The sequence below is a fragment of the Dromaius novaehollandiae genome, chromosome 16, assembly GCF_036370855.1.
Source record: "Dromaius novaehollandiae isolate bDroNov1 chromosome 16, bDroNov1.hap1, whole genome shotgun sequence".
NCBI classification, from domain to species: domain Eukaryota; kingdom Metazoa; phylum Chordata; class Aves; order Casuariiformes; family Dromaiidae; genus Dromaius; species Dromaius novaehollandiae.
This window is the reverse complement of record NC_088113.1, coordinates 20,699,630-20,712,129: the sequence shown is the minus strand read 5'-3', so window position 1 is coordinate 20,712,129 and position 12,500 is coordinate 20,699,630. Positions and strand designations below refer to the sequence as shown.

Here is a 12,500-nt window from a genome sequence, read left to right as displayed (position 1 = left end):
GCTGGGGGAAGTCGGGATTCACTGCCGTAGCGCAGCAGCACTGAGCTGTGCTGTGTGAGCACGATGGGCCGTTCGGGCTTCCCGTGCCCCGGCATCGCTGCCGGGGGGTCCGAGCACAGGCATGGCGGGAGAGCGTGGTGGAGAAAAAAAGTTGTTGCTGTTGGTTTTTTTTTAAAAAATCTTTTTTTCCCACACTTTAAAAAAAAAGGGATCTATTTCAGGCCCTGGGATGATTCATAGTTTCGTATTTCAGGTGGAGGATAGAGGAGAAGGCTCTCGGGAGCCCCGATGCGCCTGTCCCGGGGCCGGCCTCCCGCCCGGGACCAGGACAAGGACGAGGGCGGCAGCGCCACCGGCTCCCTGGAAAATACACCAGCGCTCGGCCTCCCGCGCCGCGGCCGGGCCCAGCCCGCAGGCTCCCGGCGCCAGGGCCGATGGAGGGGGGCACTGGGATGCGTGGCCCTGGGATGCGTGGCCCTGGGATGCGTGGCAGTGGGGCAGCCTGAAAGCACCCACGGGAGGGGCTGATGCTGCCGAGCCCCGGCCCTACCTGCCCCGCGCCAGCACCTCCTCCCTCCCTCGCTCGCTCGCGTTCCCAGCCCCTCGCCGTGGCCCCCCCCGGCCGCCCCTCCCAGCCCTCCAGCGCGGCTGCATTTTTCTGGGTTTGAGCTCATTCTTTCCGCTCCCCTCTCCGCCGGCTCCCTCCTGCCAACTTTCCATCCCGGCCCCGGCTCCGGCTCCGGGGCGGCAGCGACGGCAGGAGGCACCGGCTGCCACGCGGCTGCGGCAGCGGGAGCGGGAGCGGGATGAGGGCCGGAGGCGGCTTTGCAGCGCAGCGAGTGGAAACTCCCGACCCGACCTGGAGGGGGGGATGACCAGTTCCAGCCTGGAGCTGGGCCTGGGGCTGCCACCGTGGCCCTGCACGTCAGCCTCTGGCGGGGCTGGCCGAGCTGCGGCTGCTCACCTCCCGCCTCCCTGCCCCTTCCCGGGGTGCCGGGGGGCTGCTGGCTCCTGCAGCGCGCCCCCCCCCCCAGCACAGGCCAGCAGCGTCCAGCCCTGCTCGATTCTGCAGATCTGGGGGGGCCTCAGTGCATCCAGAGCGGTCGGCAGCTCCGAGTGGACCAGCTCTGCACCCCGGCATCGCTGCCCCGTCCCGGCTCTCCCTGCCTGGGCTCGGCCCCACGGAGCCGCCGGCCGGGAGGGAAGCCACCGGGGGGGGGGGGGGCTGTCGGAGGGGCCACCGCCGCCCTCACAGCACGGACAGGTTGTGGCAGGACTTGGAGCAGACCCTGAGCGCCGCTTTCCTGCCGTTCCCGGTGACCAGCCTGTCGAGGAAGCACCGGGCCCGCGCTGCCAGGCTCCCCTTGCATGGGGGGGCGGCTGTGGGGCGCCCGCCGCCCCCCCGGCGCAGGCGGATCTGCCGCACCACCCCCTCGAAGAGCTCAGCCATGTTGTGCTGCAGCACCGCCGACGTCTCGAGGCACTTGCAGCCGAAGACCGTGGCGCAGGCACGGCCCTCTGCAAGGCGAGGGGCACGGGGAAGGGCACAGCACCGTGGGAACCGGCCCGCCGAGCCCCGTGCTGCCGCTCACCTTCCACCGAGACCTCCCGGCAGCGCGCCAGGTCGGTCTTGTTGCCCACCAGGATGATGGGGACGTCCTGGGCCCGCCGGCCGCGGCGCAGCTGGACGCGCAGCTTGGAGACGCTCTCGAAGCTGCCCTGGTCCATGATGGAGTAGACGACGACGTAGGCGTTCCTGGCCTGCAGGCACCGGCCGCCGGGACGGCTCTCCTCGCCCTGCGCCCACGGCACAGTGGCTGTCACCGGGGGCACGAGACCCTCGCGTTTGCGCGGGGACGGGCGAGGAGCCGGCACGTGCAGCGGGAGCCACTCCGGCACGGAGCTCGTGGCTGCTCCCCGGGCCCCTGCCGAAAAACACGGCCCGTGCACCCCGGGGGCGTTTGATGCCGCTTCCTTGCCAAGCAGTAAGTTACGCTACGGCTCTGCGCCGCTGCCTTTTAAAGCCTTTGCAGAGCTCGCAGGGCCCCGAGGCGGAGGCTGCAGCCAGGAAAGCGCCCCCGGACCGGTCCCCCCGGCGCTCCCTACCCGCCTCTCCGGCTCCCAGGGGTCCGTCACGAGCAGCGCAGTCTCCTCGCCGTCCATGCACAGCGTGCGCTCGTACGCGTCCTCTGCGGGCGGCAGGAGAGCCCGTCGTGGCGGCGCAGCAGCCCAACCCGTGCGGCCTCCGCCGGAGGCTCTCCCGGCCCTCCCTGCGGCTCGCTGGGCGATCCCACCGCGGAGGGGCCGGAGCCCCCGGCACGGCCGTCCCCAGCTCCGGGCCTTCCCGCCGGGCACCCGGGGCTCACCAGCCCCACGGGGCACCCAGCTCCGCGCTGCTCCGGCGGGTCCCGCTCCTGCACGCCAGCCAAGAGCTGGACCAGGCTGGTCTTGCCCACGCCGGGGTCGCCCAGCAGCACCACGCGGTACGGGGGCTCCCGGGCGCCCGCGGAGCCGGACGAGTCGGAGGACCAGCTGCCGCGGCACCCCGCAGCCCTGCCGCCCGCCTCGGGGCACGGGCACGGCCCGAGCTGGGGGCATCCGGCCTCGGCCCGCGGCCTCGCGCCCGGCGCCCCGGCCCACGTCTGGGGCAGCAGCGGCAGCGGGCTGCTGGCCCTCCGGTGCACCGGGCTCCGGCCCCCGCGCTGCCCGTTCAGGGTCATCGGCGGCACAGAGGGGAGCGCGGGGCTGCGGCGGGTGGGCGCCCCGGAGCCCCTCTGCCACCGGCCCGGCCCGCAGCGCCGCTTCCCCGGCTGTGCTCCGGCGGCCCGCGGCCGCGGCACTTTAAGCTGCGGGAGGTGGAGCTGGGGGCCACCGGGCCCTCCCCGGCACAGCCCGGCCGAGCGAGGAGCGAGCCGAGCCCGTCGCGGGGCCGGTGCCGGTGCCCAGGGGGCTGCGGGGCCGTGGGCACGGAGGGACCGACCTCGCGGGCAGGGCCGACCGAGGGCGCAGCGCTGCCTTTTACCAGGATCTGCCTGCCACCGTCCCTGTTTGGACAACGCCGTCTCCACGAAGCCGTAACAGAAAGCGCGAGGCTCAGGGCTTGTTCTGAACGGGTGAAAACCGAGCTGTTTTTATTTGAACGCGTCGACAGGCGCAGAGGTGCTGCCCCGGCGCAGGCTCTCCCGCAGGCCTTCCCGGGGAAGGCTGCCTGCCATCCGCCCCGCTCACGCTGCCACCAGGCTTCACGGCACGTCAGCGTGACCCTGCACTGGGACGCCAGTCCGGCCTGCACTGGGATGCACTGGGCTTGGCTGAGTCCTCGCGGCACTGAGGCCGGTCCGCAGATCTGCAGAGCGGTCAGGCCGCAGGGATGCAAAGACCTGTTTCGCCTTTGGCTGCGACTCCTTTGGTGTTACCGCGCTGGCACGAAGGGGTCTGGTCACGCTGCGGGTGCGAGGGCAGCTGGTAACGCCTCACCAAGAGCTCTTGTCACGGGTCTCGCAGCGTGTTCCTGGGTCTCGCAGCGTGTTCCTGGGCCTCGCAGCGTGTTCCTTCCAACGGGACTGCTGTGCGCGCAGAGCGCAACCAGTGCGGGTCGGCAACGAAGATCACAGGATCCTGCCTTCTTACCGCCCCTCGTTCCAGCGAGTCCCCAGAGAAGCTGCGCGGGGCGGTGATGGAGAAGAGCTGGTGGGGAGAAGGAGGGGCTCTGCGACACGCTTCACCCAGACCTGGCCGATCCGTGTCCTGGGTGACGGCCCTGTGAGCGAGGCCTGGCCTGCCGCTAGATGAGAGGTGTCCCCTCCGCGGGGATGTTGAGGACGACCTCGGTGTCCGGCGTGCACCTGAGCAGAGAGAGCAGAGTTACGAGGGGCAAAGCAAACCGCAGACCGGGAGTAAAGAGCCGTGCTCCAGCTGGCTCAGAGGAGCACGGAGGTGAGCAGCAGAAACGCTTTGCAACCAGGGCAAGAGGTGGTGACTCTTCTCGGATGCTCTGCGTAGCCAAGCCAGACCTCAGAGGCTTTTACTCCCCGTAAGACAGCCCCATCGTTAGAGGGCAGGAGGCGGATGGCGAGGAAGCCTGCGCTGTGTTTGTGTGCGTCACCCCTTGTCCCTGTTCCTGGGCTCCAGGACACGTTTCCAGTGGGGACGGACCTGACATCTGCTTTGTGAGACAGCAGGACGAAGCAGGCAACAGGCGAAAGCCCTTCAAAACCAGACGAGGTTCTTGTTCCGCATGAACCAAAGCCCCGTCCAGCTCCCCAGCCCACCCCAGCACCGCTCTGCTTTACTTCTGGCTCCCCCGTAACAGTCCGCTCTGGCTGCTAACCAGGCTTCCCATGACAGGGAAATGCAGGCTCCAGCTCAAAGCCTGGGTCCAGCTCGTGGCCGTTTCCTCGACCACACTCGTGGGATACCAGGCGCTCCGCGAGGGAGGCCGGGTGCCTGGTGACCTTTCTGGAGAAGCAGAACCAGACGTAACCCACAGAACTGTGAGGGAAATGGAAGGAAATCGGCTGCCCCTCGCTGTCCGTCCCAGAAGACAAACAGCAGACGAGCGGTGCCAGAGCAGCCTCAGAGCTCACATCTGCTTCCTTGCGAAGAGCAGGCAAACGTGGTCGTCTGCGCTTGCTCAGAGGTGTAATCATCAGCCTCCGGGTCAGCCCAGGATGAACCAGGCTTCCAGAGCGCCCCAGTGCAGGGCTTGAAGCTGCTAGGGAAATCCAACCCAGGCCACTTGAAGCAAACGGATTTTGAAAGAGGGGAAACTGAAATGCAGACATGAAGGGATACGCGGGGGCTCAGAGCTCCTCCGGGCTTCACACGCCCTGCCAGCCGTGTACGGTGAACCCGAGCAGAGCCCGCTGGAGCCCCCCACTGCCACGCTCCCTAATACCCAGACCACCTTCTCGCTGAACCCGGCTTATGGCTAACTTTGCTCTTTCCAGAAGCAAATCAGTGTCTGGAACCAAAGGGTTAATTAGAAAATGGAGGGACTGGTGAAGTCGTGTGAAAAGTTGCAGGGAGGTCAGTGGGAAACGGCTGAGATGGTGGTGGGGGCTCTGCACGGGCTGCCACCTGCCAGGGGCGGGAAGCACCAAATGCCGGACTTGTGATGTTACAGAAACTTTCCGCTTGGGCCTTTCTGCTATTTTTAACTCTTTTCCCAGCCACCCTCAGTAACCCCAGCTCCACCAGCTGTCGAGGCTAATTAATTCCCTTTTTTTATCGTTCTTTTATCTGAAAAAATTAAGTTGCATCAATCCATCATGCAGTTGTTCGGCTCACCACAGTCTCCTGACATGTTCCAGGCTTTCCTTCTGCTTCAGATCATGTCTCCGCAGTCCTGCAGCCCTATCGGGCTTGCAATTAAGACCCCGGCCTTGGAGGGGGGGCGGATCCAGCCTCTCTTACTGTCTCCACCACCACTGCTTTGCTGAGTGAGTTTGTGCCACCGCAAAGGGTTGTATTTTCCTTCTCTGTGACTAATCTGTGTGTGTGAAGTGCAGAGCAGCTGAGGAGCTAGTCTACACCGTAGGCTGAAAAGGAGTAACTCCATTAACAGACATCTCTGTACCCGTGAGCGATTTGCACAGGCCATTGCTGTAAATAAATGTGCAGGTGTGCATGCTGTTGTGCACACAACAACAGGTTTCAGGCTACCGTATACCCAAGATTAAAACATATTTGACCCAATTTTGCTCATTTTGTGCTCCTGGGCAGTCTGACAGCACAGAAAGCCAAGGCACCCAGGCAGCTCTGAACGGTCTGTACCTTGGGCAGCGCCCCGCTGCCACGGGACAACGGGCAGCACACGCCTTCAGCCCGCAGTTTTGTGGGACAGGCTCCTGCCGTAGGTACGGCGGAAAAGAATTTGCCACAGCTGGCTGTTGGTATGCTTCCAGCCTGCACACTTGGCCAGTCTGAGCTGGACCCTGGGGACAAGAGCCTGATGTTTCTGTGAAGGAGCTGGCGGAGTCTTCTCCACATCAGCATATAAGTGAAGATTTGCTGTGTGCTTTGTATTTTTCACATCCAAGATCAGCCCGGTGCACACTGTTAAGCAGGAGTGGCGATTACCCACAGCCTCCAGTCTGGAAGTCATTAGCTACCAGTGAACTAGGACCGGGAGCGAGCAGGGAGAAAGATAAAAAAGTTTTTCCTTTTTGCTGCCAACCAACCTCTCTGACACACTTTTTTTGCATATTAGGGAAATGGCTGCCTGTCTTTGTTCTCACGGAGTGCTAGTGGGATTTCAAATCACCAGCCAAAGCATCTCTAGATGGGTAGGACCTGCCTTGATGGCAATGCTCCTATAAAGCCCCCTCCGCTCCCAGTTTTGTTTCTCAATCATGAAGTAAAAAGAACAATAAAGGAAGAGTTGCTGTAGTCACATGGGCCTTGTAAAGCTCTGCGGCTCCTGCCTGTTCCCTGCTGCAGTCACGAATTATCTCCGTTACAGGCTGGACAAAGCGAAACACAGAAGAGAGGTACGACGTGACCAAGGCTGACAGCGCATCGGTATCAGAGTTACGGCTAGTTCCTAGCTGTTACCAGCAAAGACCGCCAGACCCTGCAGCTGTCTTCCCAAGCCAAACCCAACATAAGCTGCGAGTTCATATTCCGGGCTGGGTGCAGGTTTGAAGGTCATGTCTGTGGAAGTGGTTGGGATGAGGTTATTAGTACTCAATATTAAAGACTCTGAAGTGGAAAATGCTTGGTGCAACCAAAGGCCACTGAAACAGGCCTGCCCACTGACCAGCATCACTTCTTCTCAGGGAGCATGTTGGCTTACTTGGGTCTGCGGAGGAGGACGTCAGCAAAGATGAGCTCTCTTGGGTCTCCCATGCTCTGTTGCAGTGTCTGGATGCTTCTTTTCAGCTCACTTATCTCCTCTGCCATGTCTTTAATAATCTGAATGAATTACATTTTGAAAAGTTCTTTATTTTGCAATAGAAGCAGGACTTAACGTTTCAGAGATTTACAAACAGCAGAGCTAGAAAACATCCCACATGCAAGAAAATCCCTGGCAGGTTTCCTGAAATGCCTATTGTGCTGCTCACCCTCAGGTCTGATTCCCGTGGAAGGGGAAGGCGACATGCCCCGCTGTGGCAGACGAAGCCCTCGCTAAGCAGGGCCGCAGCCGAGGGGGGCTGGCTCTGCTGCACTGGGTCCCTTCTTCCCGAAACCACTCACCTCCCTCTGCCTCTGCACTTCGCACTGCAGAAGGTGGTTGTTCATAAACAGCTGCCTCAGGCCATCCTGGTGCAGTAAAACCTCCTGTATGGGTGAAGAGAGGGAAACCAGCTGAAGAAACTTCCCAATAACTGCCGGCATGAAACCACTGCTAGGTGCCAGTGTTGGCCATGTCGAGTCAAACAGACACGTTGCTCTTCAAGGAAATAATTTCTGCTGGAAAAGGTTTAGGTTCCAGCACCAAAAGGAGACTGTAACAGTGATCACATTATGCTGATCGTGGAACTAGACTGAGGAAATCAAGAGATCCAGTTCAGTTTCCCGGGAAAGGCTTGTTAACACTGCTTGGATTACTCTCATTGCCTGTGCTCACAAATTCACCTGTAAAAAGGGACAGCAGTCCTTCCGCCAGAGCAGGCTAAAGAAGTCAGTAACTAATATTTGCGTACTGCTGTGAAGCTCTTAGCACAGGAGAAGTGCTAGGTCCATCAAGCAAGAGACACTGTGCAAAAGGAGTTCCTCCTATTTTGCGAAGAGTGACAACAGTCCCTGCTCTGTAGTGCTGCATACAGTTTAATTTTCTCATGAATTTATGACAAATGTATGCACACTGGCTGAGTGGTGCCACAGCTGAGCAGCAAGCAGCTCCCTAAGTAATATGAGAAAACAGGGACCATAAAAACAGAGTGAACGCTGTGTCACAGTGCACTTGCCTCCACACGGCAAACTCTCAGGTGTGAGGCTGAGAATATTTCAACATATCAGACTATAGCAGCGACTCAGGAGCGCTTCCCTTTTACCCTCCTGCCTTGGCAAACAGCTCCAGGTACCAGCTGAGCAGGAAGGGAGCAGCAACGCTCTGTTGTTCTTCGTGTGCTGTCTGCACTGTTCTGTGGCTAATGGGCAAAGTCTAGAATCCCCTGCGCTGTCTGGCAGCTCCCAGAAACTGGTCCCTCTTGCTGAGAAAGCAAATGAACTCCACCAACCTCCACGGCTCTGTCTAATATCTCCTCCTGTTCCACCCGCAGTTTCACTTCCAGTTCCTCCAGGAAGGCTTTCCCCAGTGCTTCTGTCTCATCTATCTCATGCTGAGAGTGGCAGGAGAAGATGCATAAAAACAACAGAAGCATTAAGCAAGAGAAACACTGCATCCCTTCCACCCCTGCACTTTCCTTCCTCCCTTGCAATGCTGAAGGGAAGGAGAGGTCTCCGCACCTGCTGTTGCTCCTTGAGGTTCTGGATCTTGTGCAGCAGAGAGGCTATCTGGACAGCTTTTGCTGGATATTCCCTGTCCATGTAGTTCTGCAGCACGTGAAGTTCATCCTGGAGAACCTGCACCTTTGAAGTGGCTTCATCCAGCTGCCGCTGTAGTTCTGATGAAAAGTCAAAGCAGAAAATCTCAGCCCCGGGGTTCCAGAGCTTCACTTCATGGAGCTAAGGAGTCTTTCCCTCATTTGCTGAGTCTTTCTCTCTACAGAGATTACGTACCACATGGGACCTGGGAGCAACCACCCCGAGTCAGACTGCCTTGACCAGACCCTGCCCCAACAAGGATCCAGTCATGCAAACAGCCGCCAAGGAGATGGTTCTTCCTACGCGTTTCAGCATGGGGTGGTGGGTGTCACAGGGCTCCAGCCTTCCCTAGCCATCGCTGACAGGAAGATCATGCCCATAGAGCACATGGGATTATTTTTCAGAAATTGAATTGTCTGACGTTTAACACACCAATGCAGTGTTTTTTTACCTAATGAGACGGAAAGGAAAGGTAACATGGCTGTATAGACTGTTTTGTACTAATGTGAGCAACTTACTTCCCAGATTCTTTTCCATTTTTTCTTCCATTTCTTGGAATTCTGCTCTTGCTGTATCCAGCCGGTTCTGAGTGAAGTTCTGCATCGTTGCCTTGACCGTCTGCACAGAGAGAAATCCAGTCACTGATCGCTCCACAGAGCTCTGAAATGTCCCCTAGAGCATCCCTAATGCTTCTCTCACAGGCTATAACAGCAAAAAGGAATCCATCGCTCTGGCTAGCGTCTGCTTGTGCACAGGAGCCCAGGAGCTGCTCTTGGAGTGGCTTGGTGCTTCCAGGAGTCAGCTGAAGCCAAGCGCATTATGGAGGGAAGTGTTTGGGCTGTTATGGGCGTGAGATCTGTTGCTTGGAACAGTTATCGCACTTGGGACGCTCTTGTGAATTTAAGAAATGGTTCAGCAACAGCACCTCATAAGATCCTGGGGCATCAGAGAGCTCCCCCGGCACTGGGGATGCTTGAGTCACACTGTGCAGTGGACCTGGCCATGCAGTGACCCTTCTCGGGTACAAACAGGTGTGATGGCAACACTTTTATGTTCTACTGAATTGGCTCTATCGGCCAACCCTAAAGCCTCACCCCAAATAATTCATGTTGCTGCAGCAGGTCTCTGGCTTGCTTGGCAGTGCGCTCATCAGTGTGCTGAATGTCCTCGATCAACCTGCAGTTGGTCTCTGCCAGGTAGGCACTGTGCTGTTTCAGTTCCTCTATGAAATTTATCTTCAGCTTGGTCAGATGCTAGAGGAATTTGTAGGTTAAAGGGCTGCAGATTCCCTCGTCCCACCTTCCCTGAGTTTTCTCATCATTGTCTGCCATTCCCAAAACATTTCTGTCCCATGGTAACAGCAGCAACAAGGCCCTGACCATCATCGCATCATGAACCACACAACGAACCTCAGTCTTATTGCCAGGGCACACTGATTTTCCCCACACAGCACACATCGACTCACTACATCCAACCTGCAGCTCCTCAGTCGTGGATCTGACCTGCGTCTCTCTGCCCTCGCTGCTCACTGCATGCGCAGAGGCAGCGTGACGTGTGTGATGCACATCGAGTGCATCTGTTCTCACAGAGTCAGGGAGGTGTACAGCTGGAAGGGGGGGATACTCGCAGATCCACTCACCCCCCGAAGGCGGGAGCAATCACAACTCAGACCAGCCCCTAGAGATGCTTTCCTAACTTGTTCTTAAAGCCTTCCAGCCAAAAGGATCCACAGTATCTTTTAGTGTTTCGCCACCTTGATAGTTAGAATCTGTAATCTTTCCTATGCAGTCCCTGTCAGTTTCTTTCTGCTTTTTCCAAAAAACAGGGAGAACAACCAATTTTATAACCATCTTTTCCTACTAAAAGGCTGTGGTCATGTCCTCTACCTCAACCTTCTCTTTGCTAGACTAAGCAAACCTGATTCTGACAACCTTTTCTAATAGGTCACATTTCCTAAATCTCACCACTCCTGTTGCTACAGTCTGGACTCTCTCTTGGTTTCTCTTCATTTTTCTTGAAAGACAATATCAAGTTTAGATTTCACCAGCATTAAACAGAACAGCATAATTATCTCCAGTGTATCAATAAACAATCACGTGTCGTTTTGCCAGAGTGAATCAGACTGCTAGAATTCCCTCCGTAAAGACAGCCAGAGTAACTGTATGGACTTGCTACCTACATCACAGCCCGTTTGTCTCATGTACCTTGATAATTCTGATATCTTCCAAGTTTTTAGCTAATTCAGCATCCTTGAGTGATGATTTCCTCTGAGTAAAACTTCCATATTTCTCTTGGGAAGGTAACGTCTTCGAAGGCAAAGGTGGATTTTTATTCAACCTAAATGTAACTGACGAAACAAAAAAGCCCTGTGCTTATTACACAGCCCAGTTTCAATGCCTGTGTCTACTCTCTCCTGTCATATGTAGCTGAAGGAAATATAAAGAATCACTGTGAGACTTAATTCATCCTTTCTACACCCCCAGCAAAAGCAGCTTGCAGTCACAGCACAGGAGCCATGTCTGCAGAGCATTCCCTGCTCTTCTCAGGCTCTCCTGCTTTACTCTCAGCACTTCCCCTCGGGCAGTTTCTTGTGGCTTTTGCTGAGTGTCTCTCAGCAGAAAGCACCAGGTGAACGCAGAAGTGGCACCAGCGGGCAGTGATGCCAGGGGGGTGCATGAGGGGAACGTCTGCCAACCTGGCTTGTTTTTCTTTCCTTTCTTCTTCTTGCCCTCGCTTGTGATCGGTGGCAAAGTCAACTTGCGGGCTGCAGATTTCTTCTCCTTTGCTTCTATCCTCTGCCAGTTGCTGTAATCCTAAACTCAGCATGACCAGAGCATAGAGAGGACATCACTGTCAGGGAGTCAGAGGAGGCCTGTGAGCAGAGACCCCTGTAACTCAAGCCACACTTCCGACTCCTCTGCACAGTCCCCTGGGGCTTCCCGGTGTCCCTTCCAGCACAGTGCCACCAACCCCGCTGTAACGACAGACTTACCATTTTCTTAAAGTCTTCCGTAACATTTGGGACGAGGCCCCTTGCATCCATGCGGAATGCGCAGGCTCTGGAAGGAGGTGACACCAGCAGGGAGGCTGGGCGCTGGCTCAGCCCGCTCCCCCGGACACGCTTAAACGCGCCCAAAGTCAGAGCAGAGCGGCAGAGGCTCCACCGGGCTGCGACACCCGCGGTGCCCTCCCCGTCTTCACCTCCCTCCCCTGCCCCATGGGAGCCCCCCCGCCCACCCTCCCCTGCCCCATGGGAGCCCCCTGCCCCTCCCCTTGCCCCATAAGCAGCCCTCCTGCCCCATGGGAAGCTCCCTACCCACCCCCTATGGGCAGCCCCGCTGCCCCCCCTTGTCCCCTGCAGGGAGCCCCCAAACCCCCCACGGGGAGCCGCCCCGCCCCACAGCACCCCCGGTGCCGCCCCCCGGTTACCCGGCCGGCAGCGGCCCCGGCGGTCCCCGGCGGCCCCTGCGGGTGGCGCTGCCGCGGCGCGTCCGCGTCTCCCGGCGGCGGGCGGTCTCCAGGGCGACGGGAGGCGGCTACGGCGGCCGGGCGGGGCCAGCGCGGCGGGGGCAGGGCGGGGTGAGCGGGGCGCCGCTGCGCACCCTGCCGGCTCGGCCCCGGCGCTGCAGGGGGCGGTGGCGGCAGCGGAGAGACGGGAGAGATGCGACGGATGGGGTGGGGTGGGGTGGGGTGGACAGGTGTGGTGGATGCGATGGGATGGGGTGGGATGGGATGGGATAGGCGCGATGGATGGGATGGATAAATACGATGAATAGGATGGGGTGGGACGGGATGGGATGGACAGATGCAATGGATGGGATGGGGTGGGATGGGACGGATGCGATGGATGGGATTGCGTGGGATGGGATGGACAGATGCGATGGATGGGATGTGATGAGGTGCATGGGACGAGATGGGGTGGAGTGGGATGGGATGGGATGGACAGATACGATGAATGGGATGGGGTGGGATGGGATGGGACAGATACGATGGATGGGATGCAGTGGGGT

At 58.8% G+C, this 12,500-nt stretch overlaps 2 protein-coding genes across 5 annotated transcripts; both read right to left on the bottom strand.

Annotated features, from left to right (window-relative positions):
* Positions 1 to 1,249: 1,249 nt before the first annotated feature.
* Positions 1,250 to 2,720, bottom strand: REM1 (RRAD and GEM like GTPase 1). Its single transcript, XM_064521259.1, has 4 exons — positions 2,376 to 2,720; positions 2,107 to 2,187; positions 1,593 to 1,797; positions 1,250 to 1,518 (listed from the first exon to the last, which is right to left on the bottom strand). Exons 1-4 carry the CDS (start codon positions 2,718 to 2,720, stop codon positions 1,250 to 1,252), a joined length of 900 nt encoding a protein of 299 aa, XP_064377329.1.
* A 379-nt stretch (positions 2,721 to 3,099) lies between these two features.
* C16H20orf96 (chromosome 16 C20orf96 homolog) lies at positions 3,100 to 12,018 on the bottom strand. 4 transcript variants are annotated; one of them, XR_010391953.1, is made up of 11 exons: positions 11,483 to 11,708; positions 11,186 to 11,303; positions 10,695 to 10,837; positions 9,585 to 9,743; positions 9,009 to 9,108; positions 8,413 to 8,570; positions 8,184 to 8,285; positions 7,198 to 7,281; positions 6,797 to 6,915; positions 5,290 to 6,654; positions 3,100 to 3,845 (listed from the first exon to the last, which is right to left on the bottom strand). XR_010391953.1 is itself a non-coding variant. In XM_064521695.1 (11 exons), exons 2-11 carry the CDS (start codon positions 11,531 to 11,533, stop codon positions 3,785 to 3,787), a joined length of 1,095 nt encoding a protein of 364 aa, XP_064377765.1. In that variant the 5' UTR covers positions 11,534 to 11,549; positions 11,920 to 12,018; the 3' UTR covers positions 3,100 to 3,784. The 4 variants fall into 4 exon arrangements, 3 of the variants coding, with proteins under 3 accessions (XP_064377765.1, XP_064377767.1, XP_064377766.1); XM_064521695.1 differs by lacking the exon at positions 5,290 to 6,654 and adding an exon at positions 11,920 to 12,018 and having other exon boundaries at positions 11,483 to 11,549; XM_064521696.1 differs by lacking the exon at positions 3,100 to 3,845 and having other exon boundaries at positions 3,852 to 6,654.
* Between the last annotated feature and the right edge of the window lie 482 nt (positions 12,019 to 12,500).